This window comes from Hemiscyllium ocellatum, chromosome 12 (assembly GCF_020745735.1).
Source record: "Hemiscyllium ocellatum isolate sHemOce1 chromosome 12, sHemOce1.pat.X.cur, whole genome shotgun sequence".
In the NCBI taxonomy this organism is placed as follows: Eukaryota; Metazoa; Chordata; class Chondrichthyes; order Orectolobiformes; family Hemiscylliidae; genus Hemiscyllium; species Hemiscyllium ocellatum.
In genome coordinates this window covers 63631601-63653977 of record NC_083412.1, presented here as the reverse complement: position 1 = coordinate 63653977, position 22377 = coordinate 63631601, and the positions used below count along the sequence as shown (strand labels likewise).

Below are 22377 nucleotides of genomic sequence, written 5' to 3'. Positions count from 1 at the left end.
CCTGGTTAACATTTGCAAACTACCCCTTGAAATGCCATTCAAAATCGCAATATTGTTGTCTTGTGTATGCTGATCACATCCAGCTCTACCTCACTACTACCCTTCCTGAACCATGCACTTTCTCCAAATTGTCTCACTGCCTTTTCTCCAAATAAATATCAAGACTAGTCATTATCTTCATTTGCTGCTTTTACTGTACCTCAATTTTACTGTCTGGCAAATGGTACATTGTTCTCAATTTTGCCTTCTTCAAGTAGAATCTCTATAGCGTGGAAACAAGTCACTAGATTCATCAAGTCCACACCAGTTCTCCAAAGAACATCCCACCCAGACCCTCCCTGTAACCCTGCATTCCTCATGGCTTATCCACCTAACCTACACATCCCTGAGTACTACGGGCAATTTAATATGGCCAGCCCACCTGATCTGCACACCTTTGCACCCGCATGAAATCCACGCAGACACTGGGAGAACAAGTAAACTTCACTCAGTCATCGGAGGGTGGCATCGAACTCATGTCCCTGGCACTGTGATGCAGCAGTGCTAACCACTGAGCCCCAATGCCACCCCATCTTATTTAATAATGAGTTGCTTCCAATGGCATTGCCTTTTCCTACTCCATAATGTTGTCTTAACTTTTGCCAGCTTAGTTTATCTGCTGAAACCCTCGTCTTTGTGGATGGTGCTTTTTGACTTGGATATCCTAACATGTTCTTGGCTGGTATCCATATTCAAACATTAAAAACTGGAGGTGATCCAAGACTTTGTGCAAGTTAGTACAGAAGCAGCTAAGTTTTATTTATGCGATCGTACTCAATCTGCTAATCTACGTGAGCTTCTGGTTAACTAGCACATAAATTCTCATACTTATTTTCAGGTCTGTCCATTGTTTCATCCCTTCATACTAATTTGCAGGACCACAACCCTCTAATTTCAGTGTGCTTCTAATTCTAGTGCTTAAATGCCCTGACTTTGATCCATCTGCCTTTGGTGGCCATGCTGCAAAGGCCTCAAGTTCTGGATATTTTTGTTTTGGGAAAGCTTTTTGTCTCTTCACCTAATTTCCCTGTTTGAGACACTCCTTAACACCTACCACTTTAACCATTTGTCATAATATCACCGAGGCTGTTTGTTTGTGTCAAGTTTTGCTTTATAGCACTCCAGTGAAATACTTTATTCATGAGACCAATCTAAATAGGCCGTTATGCCAGATGAAATGAATCTCTTAGTTCAGGCATTTTTTTGAAAAGGTCCTTCCGTCCAGTTTAATGAATCCTAAAATAATATTACCTTTCAGTTATTTCTGTTTCTCAGCATATTTTTAACTATCTAAAACTTGTTTGCTTGGGATTCCAAGCATTTATAGTTAACCCCAAGTGCTTAAATTGACCTTTTTGTTTTTGAATGGTCAAGTTTAAAAACTACTAGATCAGTAGGTTCCTTAGAAATTCTCTAGTCAGAATTCAGACATTTAACAATGAAGGCTGAAAATAAATTTAATTGGGAAATTATTCTATGGTTATTTCTCTGACAATATACCAAATTTCTGTGGATTGATATTTACAATGTTGTACTTGTTTTTAAATTGATGATAGCATTTCCAACCTTAATTTCATTGGTGAATTATTTCCAAGAAAGTAATTTGTATTTTGCCTTCTGTCCCAGATACCAACGCTGCTGTGGACCGTGGACAGTCTACCAATGCGGCTTCAGCTTCGGCATCCAACTCAACCTGAGGACGGGAAAGCCCTGGCTCAAATTTCCAGTCAGCTGCAAAAATGCTGGTCAACTATGAAAATTGTCATTAGTGTTCATTTTATTTAATCTTGTTTCAAAAATATACACAAAATAAATACCAACCAATCATTTACTCACTGAAGAGGGATTGAAAAGGAATAAGGAGAAATGGTAAACTCCTCCCTTGACAATCTTTTATTGCAGTCTGCCGTAGTGTTCAAATCTCCCCCACCCAATCCAAAAATATGAAAGGCTGAGGTGTGTTTCACTCTGGTGTAGTGCAGGATTTGATTTAGCATGAAGCGTTGCCATCAGATTCATTCTTAATCTGAGTAAGAAGATAGTAATACTTATAGATATTAAGGTTTTATCAATACTGGACCTGTACCTGATGAGGATACAGATCCTCTGAAATAGCTACTGCAAGAAAGACCAGAGACTCAAGTCACCATAATTTCCCTGCCTAGAAGTGAAGTTTGATATTTTCAGTACTTTTTTTTGTCAATTGAACTTTTGACTCTTCAGGGCTAAAGATTTTTTTTAATGGTCCAGTACAACTCTATACTGGTCCCGTTTATTTAAAGCAAGGTATTGCAGAAGCAGTGTAGCACACATATATATTCAAGTTAATAAAACCGCAGGTCCCAGATGATTTCTGAGCTACACCAATTGAAATACAATCTTGAGTTCTTTGAAGGAGTGTAAAAAATTATCCCAATGATTTCAGATTTCCGTTTTTTTTTTCTCCTGTCCTCTTTTTCAGCCATCTCCTCTCAACCACCACTTATTTTTGATTATTTTTGTTTTGTACATAAAGTATGTGGACCTGGGAACTGATGAGAGCAACAAACATTCAGGGCAAATTTTGTTAATTGTAGGAGAGCTTTTAAAGCCATATAGTTTCAATTCTGTACTATAGGTGCGGCTACGATGTAACAATAAGGAACTAGTGCTGTATAGTATATAGTTTGGAGTGCCTTTGCTTCCAATGTTTGATTTTTTTTAATTGTCCCTCAGTATATTTGCTATTTCTTTCATATTTAACCCTTTATGTACCTTTTTTAAGTTGACATCTGTCTTGTAGAGAAGTTTTATTTTTATTGCTTGTATCAGATTCACATTGCAGTTGGAACAAAAACAGATGTACAGAATTGTTGAACACTTCAAAAGTTGCATATTTCACTATTTAAAATGTTTGGGCTCTCAGCAGGTTATGACAATTTGCGGTTTGAGGCTGGATTATTCTACAGAAAATTGTTTCCAGTTAATTTGGCAGAGTTAATTTGAAAGAAAGCTACAATATAACATACTAGAATCTATATACATGTGTAACCAACTTTTGAACACTTGTGCTATGCCAACTCTGTTTTACTCTCCAAACATTTACTGTAGGATATGAATCTAGGAATGAAAGTAAATCTGGCAGAGTTGCTAATAGTGCTGCATGAACTGATGACTTTAAATTTTTAATGTACAAATTATATAATTATTTGACATTTTATAATGCAAATTTTGATTTTAATTACTTTTGTTTTACCAAATGCTTTTATCTTGTGTGCACCGAGTTAACACTGGAGTGTCCCATTACATGGCTTTCAATCTGAACTGCAGCTTTAATTTGCAACTTCTCAAGTTTCATGTGAATTTGTACTAAGGATGAGAGAACTGTTAGGATTTGGTTAGTGCCTTTAAAGGAACAATTTTATATTGTTCATTGAGCTTTTGCCCTTTCCTTCTGTCTGTTTTTGTAACAGACTTAGCACAATTTTTGCTAAAATACCACACTGGTGATATTTGTCACTTTTTGATTCACAAACTAGATCTGTAAAATGATATAAAATGAGGAAATGCCACTAAATACTGCAGTGGAGAAGTGGACATCGGGCAAAAATGGGAAAAAGGGCAAGTTTAATCTGAATGGTTTGCTCATCCTTAAAGCATCTCTACTGCAGTATATATTCATTACAAGCCACAAGATATGCACTAGCATTGGCAGTGTACAAACTGAGTTAATTTCCAAGTAAAGTTGAACTGGCTGTGTATATTGTCTGATTCCTGTAATGGAGTGTACACGATCACGTTGTCATTTTGTTAAATCTTTTACAGCCTGTCCTTATCATAATTTAGTCAAATAATTGGCTTTGTATTTTCTGGCAATTCAACACCACAGACTGATGAACTTCAGTCCAATTTATATTTCTTGAGATCCTGTATTATCATAAACTTTTTAAAAAAAGTTTTCACCATGTAAGTGATGCAGTCCCTTTGAAGAAAATGAAATTTTGGAAATCTAATCCAAAGTTAGTTTTTTTTGTATTTTTGTTTTTGAAGTGTTTTTTCCAGGTTATTAACTCTCACCTTGCTTGTGTTTAGTACCATTTTGACAGTGCATAAGCCCTTGCTGCAGCTGCTTCTCAGAACTGACCACTGGCCTTAGTTAAATTTCTTTAATGAAAAAGCAGATTTATTCAGAATTTGACTACAATAAATGCTTTCCTTTTTCCTTGAGGGTCTGATCAAAGTGAACATTTTCTTGAGCTTCTGAGTTCAAGATAACTGTTCCACATAAAGAAAAATTAGAAAGAGGTGGTTTAGAGTTTTTTTAAAAAAAATCTTTCACAGTAGGAAGCACATTTTCCAGATTTTCAAACCATGGCCTGCTTTTACATATTCTACCAGTTTGAGCTACAAAATCTGGAGGGGGGTGGGGGGGGGGCACGCAAAGGTTCTTGGGCATAGATTAAATTAGGCTAGTGCCAAATGAGCAGAACTTGCAGTGAGCATAAGGCTGATACTTGACAGTAGATTTTGATGGATGCTGTAGCAAAAAGTGTTGAGAAGACCTGGGTATTGGCATTACATCCTAAACTGCAGGTATATGCACGCAACTTCAAGCTCTGTGGGCAGTTTAAGGGATTCCAGAGTTGGTTTGTACAGTTTTTTTTGGTGTAAGCTATTTAATAGTGCACATCATAAAAATATTTTTATTACAATATGGAAATTAATATTCAAACAGGTAGACATACTTTAGGTTTTTATTTTTTAGCATATGCAATAAATATTCCTCATCTTTGTGTGTTTTATTGTTACTAAAAAGCTTATTCACTACAGAATTGTTACTTCAGCTCCCAATCTTGACAAAATTCTTAAGTAAATTTTTCAAGATGTGTACTGTTGTAATAATTATAGTGGCAGCGGGTAGTGAATGAGTTAATTAGCGATGTGAACTGGTAGTTTGATTGGGATGGTCTTTGTTACGCAATTTGTATAAATATCCAAAACTCAATCTCAGTACCTTCTGTGTTCCTCGAGGGAGTGGAGGAAAAGACAAACAACTAAAACACTTCAGTCAGCTTGCTGAACAGAGATTCAGAAATGTGGCTATTGATTTAGCAGTAAATCAAATGAGAGTCATCCACTAGCATGTTGCTAGCCAGCTAGAATTAAATTAAAGCCCAGCCTATTTGTATTGCAGTGGCTGTAATGAAGTTTCAGTGCTTTAATTTATTTTTTTTTAAAGTGCTATTTGGTGCCATTCCTCTTTCAATTCCCTGGTCCTGAGAAGGTCCAAGTAATATCATTATATCAGGAATACAAAGTATATGTGAGCTGTAGTCTCTCAGTGATTGGGTTTAGTGAAAGTAGCATAATTTTGATCCAAATTTCTCCTTGTTTGAACTCTTCGGGGGGGGTTGGGGGGGCTGGTGTCTCCAATTGCTGCCTGATCAATTTGATTTCCAAATTGAAATGAATGGTTAGAATTTTATTGCAATGATCAACCAAATCTTTGAAACTAAGGTGAAATGTTGAAAGTCATTGCCTACATCCTTGTTTTTAGTTGCAGTTTGCAATTGGTACACAAAGGGTTAAACGTGGTAATTTACTTGTGTGACTACCTGCTTGCCTGTATAATCCGCATTAGAGATGTTTTGCTATGCTTCACACAGCCTGTATACAAAAGCTTGACCACCTCTCTTGTCAAAAAGGACTGTGGATAATATACAACCATTGCATCACTTGTGAACTGTCTTGGTTTTAAAAAAAGCAAAAAAACAAAAAAAAAACCTGTTTAACATTATTACTTGAATGCTTCTGTTTGTGACTGAATTTTTATTTCATTTTAATATAAATTTTTGTGAAGTATGCTTGATGTTTATCCCTGTAAATACAATTCGTTCTGTGTGACTCGGTTCCGAATAGATACTGGTACTGTAATTTGCATTAAATAAACAGTAGGATAGGCCACAAACAATTCATAGTTCCTTCCTGTCTAATTTTGTAAGTCTTCCTTTTCTCGTGCAGTTGATTTGATCAAGTGAAAGTGGTTAATTCTTCCACAGGATTTAAACCTTTTAATATAGGTTTGCAATGTAGTCTGCCTTTCTGTATTTAATAAAATGTCTTGATTGTAGTATTTTGAGTTAAATACATGTGAAAAATATAGTTTAATCACTAGTAAAGACCTACTGGGGTGGGGAAATAAAATAGTGTGTTTCATGATAAATATGCCCATTTAATGATATTAAAACACTCAGCTGAGTGGCGTGGATGTCCAAAGAGTAGTTGTAAGCTTGGAGAGGCTAAAGTAGAATCCTGTTTTAGTGATCTGTTTGGCCAGTAGTTCAAACGCTCACTATAGCTGGTCAATGTATCAAAAGGCAGCCAAATCAACTCTGCTGATTCCTTAGTTTGCAGCATGTATGATTGCTGCTTGTCATTCACTGGCTCTTCAATATTCCAATCTAAAGTATTTCTTCACTCTTTTCTGTGCCCTCCACCCCCTTAAAAGTGTGTTCTGAACCAAGCAGCCTTAATATGGAATAGAAATTAAATGATTCTCTTGCATCTCAAGTGAATGTATTGATTGTAAAATTTGGTTTGCTGTCAAGAATAAAAATAGTGATCATTACTTTCAGTAATAAAATATGATAGTGACCTAGGCAAAAGCAAAGATATCAGTTACATTTTCTTCAGAAGTATTCAAGATGAACCAATTTGCAAAGTAATCATTGTAAATTTAATCACATTTTACTCAATTTTTATTTACACTGTGCATTTGGGCAGAGCTGTGATTACTTGCATCTGACTGAAACAATGTGAAGCTGAACTGCAAACTATATGGTTGTATATGAATACGTACACAAGTGAGCTACCAGAGAAAATAATAGAAATTGCTGCTGTTCTTGTTTCCTCAAAGTGTTACTTGGCTTAAAACAATAAAATTATACCTAAATTGAAATAATGGTCTGAAACGTACCAGTTCCAGTGTCATGAAAAAATAGTAAAATGCATTTCTGTTCTGTACATGATTACAAAACTTTAGAAACAAAGCTGTAGAATCTGCTAAAATCTGTTGATTTAAAACTTTTTAATTTAAAAAAAATGTAAACCAAGTGAGTTCTTATACTAACAGCAAAACTCAGGAGTGGGTCAACTGCATTTTAATGGTTTATGGAAAAGAGAACGCCTAGATGTAATTATTATTTGAAGCACAATGCACCCTGTGGTTTAGATAGTTCTACGCTGAATATATGGGAGACTTTCATTTGAGATTCTTTTAGTCTCACACACAAATTCCCTAAAGACCATCTTTAATTTTTATTCCATTCATATATTTGTATTTTATTTCAATAAAATGGGTTTTAGCAGCAGGCCAATGTTAAAACTGTACAAATCCTTAATTTTCTTTCTTGAGTGCAGCACTTAGCTGGCCTAAACTAATCAGCTTATTAAGACTGTGTTTAAATATAGTCATTGAGGGATATAAAGTTGATTTAAACATCAAATGCATCACTAATATTGTACATGATTGAGGTGAACTTTACGAAATATTGCCCACCTTATTCTACTCAATATTACAGGATATATTGTAGATAATTAAATGGGCAGATGTGGATTACTGACAGCTTCCATAATTGCTTATTTTGCCTTTATTTTGTTTCAATAGCTGCAATCTCAATCTCCAGCATGTTTAGGGCCATAGAACAGTTCATCATAGAATGGCGATATGTCTGCCCATACTTCTCTATTAGCTTCAGAAATTCTGTATTTGATAAGTGGCTAGATGAAGGTTGAGCACCATGGTGAATCCTTTATCTGTTGCCCAACCTCTCAGATAGTGGTCAGCTGATCCTTCCGAAGTCTGGTCCTAGCAGTTGCACAAAATCAACTACTGGTATCACAACTATTTACACTTGTGTATTTTAACATTAAAAAGACATCATGCCAACACTCATTATAGAAAGAAGAAAAATTGATGTTGAGCTGTGCCAGAAGTTGGCAAGTAGAAGTGACTGTGCTAAAAAGGTAGGGTTTGATTGGAGAAAGATGAAATGGTTTGAGAAAGAAGTACCTCTGAAACCGATAAAGGTTCTGTCGCTATTACTGAGCCAGAGGAAGGGTTGATGCATGTAAGACCACAACTAAAATTAGTGGGATGGCAAGTCTCTTGAGGCTTGCAGTGCTTGTATTCACCGGGTGATGTGAAGCTATGGAGATGACTGAGACCATCACCCGCATTCTGTCCGCCCAGAGTAAAGATGCCTTAGTTTTAAATAAATTAGCACTTATGGAGGGAAGGATGTAATAGAGAAATCAGTCTAGAAGTTTGTTGTTCTTCCATAATTTATTTGCATTGATTTGCAGAATAAACAAATGAATGGATATTTAGCAATTGTACCACCTCCGATGATACCTGAAGGATATCAGGTGTTTTGGAGGCCTAGCATAAAGGCCTAGAAAATATTCTCAATCATCTCTGCCAACTCTTAACAGTTTTGCACCAAGACACAGGCTTACTGGTTTAAACTGTTTTATTTCTGCACCTTCTCTAGCTTCATCAGTCCCTTGGAACTCTCTCTCAAATAGTTACCCAGGCAAAGTAAACTGAGCCAGATTGGGATGTCTGGTCCGTGTGGATGACCTGGACCGAAAGTTCTGTTTCTGTGCTGTATGACTCTAAATCTAAAGCAATTGGCGAAGGTAATTGGGGATTGAAGCAGGCAATTTTTGCTATGCATTTCACAAAAGACCATGTTGAGAAGATTGGAGGCAGGTGAAATTACAACATTTAAAAGGCATCTGGATGGGTATATGAATAGGAAGGGTTTAGCGGGATATGGGCAAATGAGACTAGGTCAGGTTGGGATTTTTGGTTGGTGTGAACAAATTGAACCAAAGAGTCTGTTTCCATGCAGTATAACTCTCCGAGTTTCTTGAATTGTCATGAAGAGCCAATAATATGTAACTGTTATTGGATGACATCAGAAGTTGAGCTGTCAGTTTCAAGATTCTTGTTTTTTTTTGTAGGCTGTTGGAAGTTCTAGTATCCCTGCTGATTTGTTATCTACTTGACACATCCAGATCCCAGATTGAAACCTGGTTTGATGTGTTTTTTTAATAGTGGTTTCTTGTTGAAACATAAGCAGTAGTACAGCAGATTTTGCTTGAATAATAAAACCAGTTAATTAGATTTTTTCTTTGGTTATGAACGGTTTATTAACAAATTCAAGACATTTTAAACACAGTAAAAATTTAGTCCCAACACACTTTTTTTATAAATTGGAAAGAAAAACAACTGCTCTTGTATTGCACCCAAATTGCACCCTTAGTACAGTACCCAAAAACACCACTTGTACAGTACTCAAAACAGTCCCAATCACACTCACTTGGGAAGTTTAAGGGACTTGTAACTTTCCCTGTGAAGCTATTCATGCATCTAAATTTAAGTATTCCCAGCTTTAAGTACTTGTTTGGCGTTTTATCTCAAAACCTCTGCTCTGGGACATTGACTGTTTAAGGCAATATATTTTCATTGTATTTTTCCCTCCTCAGGGGCACTAGTCTGTACAACCATTGTTATAAAAGGATTTTACAGAACTGGCAAAACAATGGAAAAAACCTTTTCACCCCATGCTATCGGTGTTTCCCTTAAGCTTGGACAAAACCTCTATTGTTGTTGTTATAAACTGGAGTTTGTTAGGTCGTAAAATGCTACCAAGTACACCAAAAATCATTATTTTAAAGCTATGTCTTATCAAGTGTTTTAAAAGAGAATACTATGGCTATAGAAATACTTAGTCATGCAAAAAACCCAGGCTTCCAATTAATGATATTAAAATGTAGCATCGCAATTCTGATTTCCTTTCATCAGCGAGTAAATGCCATCATGCAAGGGGTGTTTAAAATAGCTGCTTTCAAAACTGGTCATCTCAGCACATTTATTAAGCCAATAATACACACCATTTTCAGCCCCTTGTTTTGTATACTCTAGGAGGGAAAAACAGCATGAAAATAACAGGACAAATGAAATGAGATCCATTCTCACTTCATTTACAAAAAAGTGAAGAATAAATTTCAAACAGAGCAACAGATTTGCTCAATTAACTCTTCAGTTCTAACCACGCTCTCTAAGTTCTGGACAGGTTATCTGCAATCACATTCCATTTCCAAGCACTGAGATTCTTCGGTGGTATTTGTGTAGTTTGAGGTCTTTGCACTTGGTGCTCCTAAACTAATTCCAGTTGAATAAAGCTGATGGATTTTTTGAATCCTATTCGCTGACAGGTTGGTCATGGCAGTATCTGTTGATTGGAGTTTTTAGGGTTTGGCAGTACTTTTCCAGCAATTCTAAGCACTGAGTAACTGTGAAAGTGGGAGGTGAAGCCTCTGGTCTGGAGCAATGGCCATAATGTTTCCCTAGAAAGGCTTTGAATTACATGGACCATAAACAAAAGAACAAGGCATAACATAACTCTGAGTAGGATCTTATGGAGAAGGTATTGCTCGTTTGTTGGGAATGAGGTGGACCTCATGAATCGAGTGTCAAAAAAGAGGAACATTTAAGGGACAGGTCATTGTAAGGTTTAGGTTGGCCATGGTAAAAATGTCTAGAAGCAATCTACATCAAGAATAATTGGGGGAAGCCAACTTTAATGCAGATAAGAATGGCTCTGACGGAGATGAATTAGATCCAAAGATTAAGAAGCAAAACTAACTAGACAATGTGCAATCTTTTTAGAATTGATATTCAAGTCCCCATGAGGGAGAGAAAATAGCACAAAAATTGTAAGCTCCTTGGATTGCAAAAGATTAATCAGAGGAAAAAAATGTGCTTTCAACATCAAGTGGATGATATAATTGAGAATCAGGTAAAATATGGAAGATGCAAAGGAAAATTTCTAAAGCAAGTAAAAGAATGAGAAGAGACTGCCAGCTAACACAATGGAATTTAAAAGGCATTTAAGTAATAAACAAAATGTATAAAAAGGAGGAGTGGTGTTAATTTGGGACTAAAGCAGGGATTTACGTGAGAATTTTTTGATAAGGGATAGTATTACAGCTGTGCTGAGGGAGGGTATTCCTGGAAATACATCCAGGGAAGTTATTTGGGTGGAACTGAGAAATAAGAAAGGGATGATCACCGTATTGGGATTGTAATATAGACCCCCGAATAGTCAGAGGGAAATTGAGAAACAAACTTGTAAGAAGATCTCTGCTATCTGTAACAATAATAGGGTGGTTATGGTAGGGGATTTTAACTTTCCAAACATAACACTGGCAGTCCCAGTCTAAGGGTTTAGATGGAGAGGAATTTGTTAAGTGTGTACAAGACAATTTTCTGATTCAGTATGTGGATGTACCTACTAGAGAAGGTGCAAAACTTGACCTACTCTTGGGAAATGAGGCAGGGCAGGTGACTGAGGTGTCAGCACAAGCCAGGGAACTATAGATCAGTGAGCCTGATTTCGGTGGTGAGCAAGTTGGTGGAGGGAATCCTGAGGGACAGGATTTGGAAAGGCAAGGACTGATTAGGGATATCAGCATGGCTTTGTGCGTGTGAAATCATGTCTCACAAACTTGATTGAGTTTTTTGAAGAAGTAACAAAGGGGATTGAGGGCAGAGTGGTAGATGTGATCTATATGGACTTCAGTAAGGTGTTTGACAATGTTCCGCATGGGAGACTGATTAGCAAGGTTAGATCACATGGAATACAGGGAAAGCTAGCCACTTGGATACAGAACTGACTCAAAGGTAGAAGAGACAGTGTGGTGGTGGAGGGTTTTTTCAGACTGGAGGCCTGTGACCAGTGGAGTGCCACAAGGATCGGTGCTGGGCCCTCTACTTTTTGTCACGTACATAAATGATTTGGATGCGAGTATGAGAGGTACAGTTAGTAAGTTTGCAGATGACACCAAAATTGGAGGTGTAGTGGACAGCGAAGAGGGTTACCTCAGATTACAGCAGGATCTTGACCAGATGGGTCAATGGGCTGAGAAGTGGCAGATGGAGTTTAATTCAGATAAATGTGAGGTGCTGCGTTTTGGGAAAGCAAACCTTACCAGGACTTTTACACCTTTAATGGTAAGGTTCTAGGAAGTGTTGCTGAACAAAGAGACCTTGGAGTGCAGGTTGATAGCTCCTTGCAAGTGGAGTCGCAGGTAGATAAGATAGTGAAGGTGGCATTTGGTATGCTTTCCTTAATTGATCAGAGTATTGAGTAAAGGAGTTGGGAGGTCATGTTGCGGCTGTACAGGACATTGGTTAGGCCACTGTTGGAATATTGTGTGCAATTCTCGTCTCCTTCCTATCAGAAAGATTTGTGAAACTTGAAAGGGTTCAGAAAAGATTTACAGTTGCCAGGGTTGGAGGATTCGAGCTATAGGGAGAGACTGGATAGGCTGGGGCTGTTTTCCCTGGACCGTCGGAGGCTGAGTGGTGACCTTGTAGAGATTTACAAAATTGAGGGGCATGGATAGGATAAATAGACAAAGTATTTTCCTCTCTCACTCTAAACCTATGCCCTCTAGTTCTGGACTCCCCCACCACAGGAAAGATATAAGAGACCTAAAGGGCAACTTTTTCACACACAGGGTGGTGCATGTATGGAATGAGCTGCCAGAGGAAGTGTGGAGGCTGGTACAATTGCAACATTTGGATGGGTATATGAATAGGAAGGGTTTGGAGGGATATGGGCCGGGTGCTGGCAGGTGGAACCAGATTGGGTTGGGATATCTGGTCAGCATGGACGAGTTGGACCGAAGGATCTGTTTCCATGCTGTATATCTCTATGACTCTAAGCAGGAGCTATGGCAAAAAATACTTCGCACCAGACTTGGCCAAATTTGACTTAATTAAGGTGAACCAGATTTGTTGAAAGCCAGTTGTATATTTTGCTAATTTGAGTTTTTGAGAACATTATTTATATCTACACTGGCTTTCAAAAGACAGTTAACGAAGTGCCATACATTGGATTTAAGAAACATTTAGAGTTTGTGGAATAAAAGGGACACCAGGAAAATGGATGTGAAAGTTTCTAAGTGCCAGGAAATAGGGGCAGCATGGTGGCTCAGTTGTTAGTACTGCTGCCTCACAACACCAGGGTCCCAGGTTCGATTCCAGCCTCGGGTGACTGTGTGGCGCTTGCACATTCCTCCGGGTGCTCCAGTTTCCTCCCACAAACCAAAGATGTGCAGGTCAGGTGCATTGGCCATGCTAAATGCATTAGTCAGAGGGAAATGGGTCTGCGTGGGTTACTCTTCGGAGGGTCGGTGTGGATTTGTTGGGCTGAAGGGCCTGTTTCCACACTGTGTAGGAAATCTAATCTAATAAAATAGTAGTTCTAATCGTTGCTTGATGAACTGAAAGGTTTAGAACAAAATTCCCAAAGAATTGGTACTGGAGCTTTTACTGTTTCCAGTGTAAATTAATAACCATGAGTACAATATTAAACTTAATTCAGGAGCACAGAGACCTGGTTGCATGTGCAAGCAAAGGTTAGAACATAGAAAAATACAGTGCAGTACAGGCCCTTTGGCCCTCGATGTTGCGCCGATCCAAGCCCACCTAACCTACACTAGCCCGCTATCCTCCATATGCCTATCCAATGCCCATAAAGAGGGAGAGTCCACCACTGCTACTGGCAGGGCATTCCATGAACTCACGACTCAGAGGAAAGAATCTACCCCTAACATCTGTCCTATACATACCACCCCTTAATTTAAAGCTATGCCCCTCGTAATAGCTGACTCTATACGTGAAAAAGGTTCTCATGGTCAACCCTATCTAAACCCCAATCATCTTGTACACCTCTATCAAGTCACCCCTAAACCTTTTCTCCAATGAAAACAGCCCCAAGTGCCTCAGCCTTTCCTCATACGATCTTCCTACCATACCAGGCAACATCCTGGTAAACTTGCTCTGCACCCGTTCCAGTGCCTCCACATCCTTCCTATAGCGTGGTGACCAAAACTGCACACAATACTCCAGATGTGGCCGCACCAGTGTCTTATACAACTGCAACATGACCTCAATTCCTCTACCAATAAAAGTCAGTATGTCATATGCCACCTTGACAGCACTGTTTACCTGGGTGGCAACTTTCAGAGATCTGTGTACATGGACACCAAGACCCCTCTGCTCATCCACACGACCAAGTATCTGACCATTAGCCCATATCCCATCTTCTTGTTACTCTTACCAAAGTGAATCACTTCACACTTAGCGACATTGAACTCCATTTGCCAACTTTCTGCCCAGCTCTGCAGCTTATCTATATCCCACTGTAACCTGCCACATCCTTCCTCACTGTCAACAACTCCACCGACTTTCGTATCATCTGCAAACTTGCTCACCCAACCTTCTAGCCCCACCTCCCAAAACAGATCCTTGCGCAACACCGCTAGTAACTGCACTCCAGGATGAACCTTTACCATCAACTACTACCCTTTGTCTTCTTCCAGCCAGCCAATTCCTAATCCAAACCTCCAACTCGCCCTCAATGCCATACCTCTGTATTTTTTTGCAGTAGCCAACCATGGGGAACCTTATCAAATGCCTTACTAAAATCCATATACACTACATCTACTGCTTTACCCTCGTCCACTTCCTTAGTCACCTTCTCAAAGAACTCAATGAGATTTGTGAGGCACGACCTGCCCTTCACAAAACCATGCTGACTTTCCTTGATCACATTATTCCTATCCAGATGTTCATAAATCCTATCCCTTACAATTCTCTCTAAGACTTTTCCCACAACAGAGGTAAGACTCACCTGCCTATAGTTACTAGGGTTATCCCTACTCCCCTTCTTGAACAAGGGAACCACATTTGCTATCCTCCAGTCTTCTGGTATTATTCCTGTAGACAATGAGGACATAAAAATCAAGGCCAATGGCTCTGCAATCTCCTCCCTTGCTTCCCAGAGAATCCTAGGATAAATGCCATCAGGCCCAGGGGACTTATCTATTTTCGTCCTATCCAGAATTTCCAACCCCTCTTCCCTACATACCTCAAAGCCATCCATTCTAATAAATTGTGACTCAATATTCACATCGGCAACAATGTCCTGTTCCTGAGTGAATACTGACAAAAAGTATTCATTCAGTGTCTCCCCAATCTCTTCAGCCTCCACGTGCAACTTCCCACTACTATCCTTGACTGGACCTATTCCCACCCTAGTCATTCTTTTATTCCTGACATACTTATAGAAAGCCTTTGGATTTACCCTAATCCTACCAACCAAGGACTTTTCATGTCCCCTCCTTGCTGCTCTTAGCTTTCTCTTTAGATCCTTCCTGGCTACCTTTTATAACTCTCAATCGCCCCAATTGAACCTTCACGCCTCATCTTTGCATAGGCCGCCCTCTTCCCTTTAACAAGGGATTCCAATTCCTTATTAAACCACGGCTCCCTCACACGACACTTTCCTCCCTGCCTGACAGGTACATACTTATCAAGGACACTCAATAGTTGCTCCTTGAACAAGCTCCACATATCGATTGCGCCCTTCCCTTGAAGCCTACTTTTCCAAGCCACGCATCCTAAGTCATGCCTCACCGCATCATTATTTCCCTGCCCCCCAGCTATAACTCTTGTCCTGCAGTGCACACTTATCCCTCTCCATCACTAGAGTAAAAGTCACCGAATTGTGGTCACTGTCCCCAAAGTGCTCACCTACCTCCAATTCTAACACCTGGCCTGGTTTGTTACCCAGAACCAAATAGAGTATGGCCTCACCTTTTGTTGGCCTGTTTACATATTGTGTCAGGAAACCCTCCTACACACATCGGACAAACACTGACCCATCTAACATACTCGAGCTATAGCTTTCCCAGTCAATATCTGGTAAGTTAAAGTCCCCCATAACAACCACCCTATTACTTTCACTCTTCTCCTGAATCATCCTCGCAATCCTTTCTTCTACGTCTCTAGGACTATTAGGAGGCCTGTAGAAAACTCCTAACAGGGTGACCTCCCCATTCCTATTTCTAAGCTCAGCCCAAACTACCTCAGACTTCATCCATCGTCCTTTCCACCGCTGTAATACTATCTTTGATGAGCAATGCCACACCTCCCCCTCTTTTACCCCCACCTCTGCCCCTACTAAAACATTTAAACCCTGGAACCTGCAACAGCCAAACCTGTCCCTGTTCTACCCATGTCTCCGTAATAGCCACAACATCGAAATCCCAGGTACCAACCCATGCTACAAGTTCACCTACCTTATTTCGTATACTTCTTGCATTGAAGTATGCACACTTCAAGCCACCTTCCTGTTTACAGGCACCCTCCTTCGAGATTGATGCCATGTTCCTAATCTCCCTACACTCCAGGTCCTGCACCCTAAAGCTACAGTCTAGGTTCCCATGCTCCTGCAGAATTAGTTTAAACCTCCCCCCAGGGATACTGGTGCCCATCAGGTTCCGGTGTAGACCATCCTGTTTATAGACGTCCCACCTTCCCCAGAAAGAACCCTAGTTATCCAGATACCGGAATCCCTCCCTCCTGGACCATCCTTGTAGCCACACATTTAACTGCTATCTCTCCCTGTTCCTCGACTCTCTATCATGTGGCACGGGTAACAAACCAGAGACAACAACTCTGGTTGTGAGCTTCCAACCTAGCTCCCTAAAAGCCTGCCTAACATCCTCACCCCTCTTCCTACCTATGTCGTTGATGCCAATGTGGACCATGACTTCGGACTGCTCCCCCTCCCCCTTAAGGACCCAGAAAACATGATCAGAGACATCACGTACCCTTGCACCTGGGAGGCAACATACCAATCGTGAGTCTTTCTCGCCCCCACAAAACCGCCTATCTGTGCCCCGAACTATCGAGTCCCCAATAACTATTGCTCTGCTCTTCTCCACCGTTCCCTTCTGAACAATGGGGACAGGCTCTGTGCCAGAGGCCTGAACCCCATTGCTTACCTCTGGGTAAGTCATCCCCCCCTGACACGTATCCAAAATGGTATACTTGTTCTTGAGAGTAATGGCCGCAGGGGGTCCCTGCACTGGCTGCTCCCTCCCAGTCCCCCTCACTGTCACCCATCTGTCTGCAATCTTTGGAGTTACTACTTCCCTAAAGCTCCGATCTATGACCCCCTCTGCCTCCCGAATGATCCTAAGTTCATCCAACTCCAGCTCCAGTTCCCTAACATGGTCTTGGAGGAGCTGGAGATGGGTGCACTTCCTGCAAGTGTAATCAGCAGGGACGACCATGGCATCCCTCACCTCAAACAGGTTGCAAGAGGGACATTGCACTGCCTTCACTGCCATCCCTCGAAAAGTAACCTTTTTTAAAAAAAACTAGATCTAAAGAATAAAACAAGCAAAAGGCAGCACTTATCTGCTTATGACAACAGGTCTTATTATTAGGTTAGAGGAGGAGGAGGGTGGGTGGGAGGCACTACCCCTGTAGTGCCTCGGGTTCCTCTCCTGCGCGCCTTTATAAGAAAAAACCTACCCAGGTAAGCTTGCGCTACTCCAGCTTCCGGGTCCGCTCCGTGCTTTTTTTAAAAAAATCTTTCAAATTTAAACCGTTAAACAAACGTCACCGAGCCTTCAAACAGCCACTGCCAAACAGCCCTTACCTGCTCCGTTGGCAAGACAAGTTTAGAGAATGATCAATAAAGCATTTGAGACTCTTGGACTTTATTTGTTAGACTAAGAAATGGCACTATCTTACTGTATATAGAGTCGTAGAGATGTACGGCACAGAAAGAGACCCTTCTTCATGCTGACCAGATATCCAAAATTAACCTCGTCCCATTTGCCAGTGTTTGCCCCATATTACTCTAAACCCTTCTATTCATATACCCATCCAGGTGCCTTTTAAATGTGGAAATTGTACCAGCCTTCACCATTTCCTCTGGCAGCTTATTCCATACTCTCGCCATCCTTTGTGTAAAAACGTTGCACTTTAGGTTCCTTTTAAATCACCAACCCCCCCCCCCCCCCAAAAAAAAACCTATGCTCTAGTTCTGGACTCCACAAACTCAAGGGAAAGACCTTGTCTATTTATCCTATCATGCCCCTCATGATTTTATAAATCTCTATTAGGCCACCCCTCAGCCTCTGACCCTCCAGGTAATACAGCCCCTGCCTATTCAGCCTCTCCCTGTGGTTCAAACCCTCCAACCCTGGCAATATCCTTGTAAATCTTTTCTGAACCCTTTCAAGTTTCACAACCTTCCTATAGACGGGAGACCAGAATTGCACGCAATATTCCAAAATCAATATCCTGTACAGCTGCAACATGACCTCCCAATTCCTAAACTCGGTGCTCTGACCAATTAAGGAAAGCATATTAAATGCTTCTTCACTATCCTACCCACCTTAGACTCCACTTTCGAGCTATGAACATGCACTCTAAGGTCTCTTTGTTCAGCAACACATTCTCTGACTACTGCGTCAAATTATTTCCATAATCTTAATGACTGTCAGGTCATCCCCCCCAAATCTTCTCAGACAAAAAAGGTTTGTCTTTTCTAAGTCTTGCTTTTTTTTTTGTCCCTTTTCTGTCAAAATCAAGTAACGGAAACATGATACTTGTTCAAAGTGATGTAGGTAGCACAGCAATTCCATGCTTGTGACATGCAGCTCTATTGAATGTGCTACTGAGTGGCCTTCCACCTCCAGCAAAGGGCCCAAGTTTGTGAGAGACTAACACAACCAAACATTAGACTCCACCACTTAAAACCACATTGTTTCTCTTAACAGTACATTCTGTCTGCAGAAGAGGCCAAAATTGTATGGACAAGATTCTAGAGGATAACGGTAATGGTGCAACTGTCCAGGAAATATGTGCCCAGATTTTTGAATCTTGGACTGGAGTAATGGTGTGTTGGACTGGAGGAGAGGGGCTCCTCTCTTGTATAGAGGCTTTCTTCACCTAGACATGTTAACCAATCAGCGCAAGCAGGTAGCTGTGAAGATCAACGTCAGGCTTGGTTTGGGATATCTGTTTGGCATGGACAAGTTGGACCGAAGGGTCTGTTTCCATGCTGTACATCTCAGTCTGTCCTCATGAACCTGGATGTAGTCGTCTCAAGATGTTTTATTGCCTCATGCGAGTGATCAAGGTAAGTAAATGTATCATTGAGCTTAATCTTTCTACAAGCTCTTGCAACATTCTTCCTGGGCCCTTCATGTATTTACTAACAACTCCCCCTCCTCTTGGGTCAAACTTCACATTTATTTGATTCATTTCACTGCCCACATTTAGCATTGGAAACTGTACACATCTCTTAGGTGAAGACACTCAGTATGTGGACGTTTTGGGAGGAATGTATTTTCTGTTGCTGTATCCCTTTAAGACCAAAGTGTACAAGGGAACATTCTGAAAGGTTAATTGGTTTCAAGAATACCCACATGACCTCAGGCTTAGTGTGAGGATTAGAAAGCAACAATAGAAAGTTAGTTACAATGGGATTGGGTCAGCTAGTATTTTCTGTAAGATCGTGTAAAGAGAAAATAAACTCAGTTCCTCCACAAACGTAACAGCTTTTTGTTTAGCAGTTTTTCATCAGATCCTGGTGTTAAAGCAGCTCTCTGAACAGAGGAAAGCCTGTAACACGTTTTAAACAGCTGAAGAGAGCAGAGGACAGAAGATGGGGAATTTGAGAATTGGCAACACCCCACTGCTGCTGTTTGGATTGTTCATACCGCCATTTAGTGTGAGGCAAGAGAAACAGAATTGTGGGGGTTTGTGTCATTGGGATTGTCATGACCCAAGTGAGAGAGGGATTGTAGAAATGTGCATTGTTAGTGGTAACTATGTCCTGGAACTGTAGCTTAATATAGTGTTGGTGAATGCAACTCAAGGCCAAAACGATTGGTTGCTAAGTGAAAACTACTGCAAAAGAAAGACCACATTGATAAACTGAGATTGTATGTTCCGCAAACTTTTTATTAACTGGTGTCTAGGGGACTAAGAGAATGTCGGTTGATCGAATATTCCGGATAATCGAGAGGTCCACGCAATTAATGTAAAAACTAAGTAATACAAACGTAATGCGGGAGTATACACGTCTCTGTAATAGGTTATTTAGAGCATAAATCAATTAAGAATAATGCGATTTTGCTTTAAATAAAACTTTAACGGCATAAAGCCTCGTCATTTCATTCTCAACTGACTACTGCCTTTGACATCGCGGTATTTGAGGAGAAATTGTCCTATTTGAATCAACTGTTAACATTTCGTGTTGCCATTCAATTGAACAAGCGCTGAGGTAAATACGTTTTAAAAACTATAAGAATTGGACAGAATAACGCAGTAAGCTTTGAGGTATATATTTTTTGTGCCGGTTCACAAGGTGTTGTTTCAAACAAAGTTTGTTTTCCTATTTGTGCAGGGTTTATAACTTCAAGAGGTGCATTTTTCTATATAAACTATTGAATGTCGAATTTACCTTTTTAAGTGAAATGCATTTACATCCAGTTACTCTTGTTTTACAGGATGTAAATGCATTAGCGGCAGTTCATGAGTTTGAAACTTGGTATTGGTGGGTTGTTTTATGAAGATAGATTGGGCAGACTGGACCTGCTGGAATTCAGTGATTGAAATAAATCTTGACACACTGGATCTGGAAAGGATATTCCTCTTATGGGTAGGTCCAGAATGAGGGAGTAGTATTTTAAAAATTGAGTCTCCCTTTTAGGACAAAATAGAACAGGCTCATTGGCCAATGATGTTGTGCCAAGGTTTAATCCTAATGTAAAATATAATAACTTATGCACCTCTCAACTCACTGCTATCCGTGTGCATGTCCAGCAGTCACTTAAATGTCCCTAATGACTCTGCTTCCACCATCACCACTGGCAACGCATACCATGCATTCACAACTCTGCGTAAAGAATTGAGACAAACTTTTTCTGAGGATTATGTGACTTTGGAACTCTGTGTCAGAAGACGATGCAGGCGGAATTGTTTAATAATGTTAAAAATCACACAACATCAGGTTATAGTCCAACAGGTTTATTCGAAAGTACAAGTTTTCAGAGCGCTGTTCCTAATGAAGGAGGACTGGTTTGAAAGTTTGTACATTTGAATAAACGTGTTGGGCTATAACCTGGTGTTGTGATTTTTAATTTTGCCCACCCCAGTCCAACACCAGCGCCTGCACATCATAATATTTTTAAGGCAGAGTTAGATTCTTGTTTTCAAAGAAATCGAAGAATATCAGGATGGATGAGAATGTGGAAATTGAAAAGCAAATACACCAGCCACGACGTCATTAAATGTTGAGTTGACTGAAGGAGCCAAATGGCCAATGTTTGCTTTTATTTTGTGTGTTTGTAATATCCTTTTGAAGAGTTGAGTCATTTTTGATTGTCAGTTAATGTTATAACTGTATAAGTCAGATCTAGACTGAAATCTGTCTTGAGAGATTTGTTTTGTTTGAAGTATAAAACCAGCCTATCGTACACAATAAAATCAAAATCGAATAAACCAAATAATTTACACATAACTAAAGTTAAGATTTTAAAATACGACAAAATTTAATTCCATTAATCTCACACCACACTTACATCACGCAGAAAATTCCCTTCTCTATGTCTCACACATCAGTGTGTGAGCATCATGCAGCCAATTAACAACCTAATCGTTCAACTCCAGGGCCAGTTGTGGTCAAAGACATTTTTGATTATAGTTGTGGTTTGGAAACAGTTAATGCACCCTACTTTTTAGCAGGGAGGGGTCTAGAAATAATGTGAAGAAGGGCGAGTACCCCAGACAACTGGATTTTTAGCTCTGGTGCAGCTGAGTCCACTGTCTGGTTAAGTGTCTTTCTGTTGTACTTGTTTTGATAACTTACACTGGTAAAACTTGACAAAGCACATTTGCATCTGAATCCTGAGTTTTAATTATTCACTCACTGGGTGTGAGTATCACTGGCTGGTCAGCATTTATTGCCTGTCCTTGGTTGCCCTAGTGGGTGGCACAGTGGTTAGCACTGCTGCCTCACAGCGCCTGAGACCCGGGTTCAATTCCCGACTCAGGCGACAGACTGTGTGGAGTTTGCACGTTCTCCCCGTGTCTGCGTGGGTTTCCTCCGGGTGCTCCGGTTTCCTCCCACTGTCCAAAGATGTGCGGGTCAGGTGAATTGGCCATGCTAAATTGCCCGTAGTGTTAGGTAAGGGGTAAATGTAGGGATATGGGTGTGTTGCGCTTCGGCGGGTCGGTGTGGACTTGTTGGGCCAAAGGGCCTGTTTCCACACTGTAAGTAATCTAATCTAGTCTAAGATGACGGTGAGCTGCCTTCTTGAACTGCTACAGTCCATGTGCAGTAGGTGTTACCGCATGGGGTAAACACCTCTGCTAATTTAGACCAGCAACACACACAAACTTTACCCAAT

General features: G+C 40.2%; 1 protein-coding gene across 1 annotated transcript in view; it reads left to right on the top strand.

The window, feature by feature from the left end:
• The window catches only part of gsk3ba (glycogen synthase kinase 3 beta, genome duplicate a), a 178111-nt gene extending 171132 nt beyond the window's left edge, over window positions 1-6979 (top strand). Inside the window, exon 11 of the mRNA XM_060833615.1 lies at window positions 1666-6979. Within this exon, the coding sequence (XP_060689598.1) occupies window positions 1666-1736 (71 nt within the window). The 3' untranslated portion in view covers window positions 1737-6979. The remainder of the gene's footprint in view (window positions 1-1665) is intronic.
• The last annotated feature ends 15398 nt before the right edge of the window (window positions 6980-22377 follow it).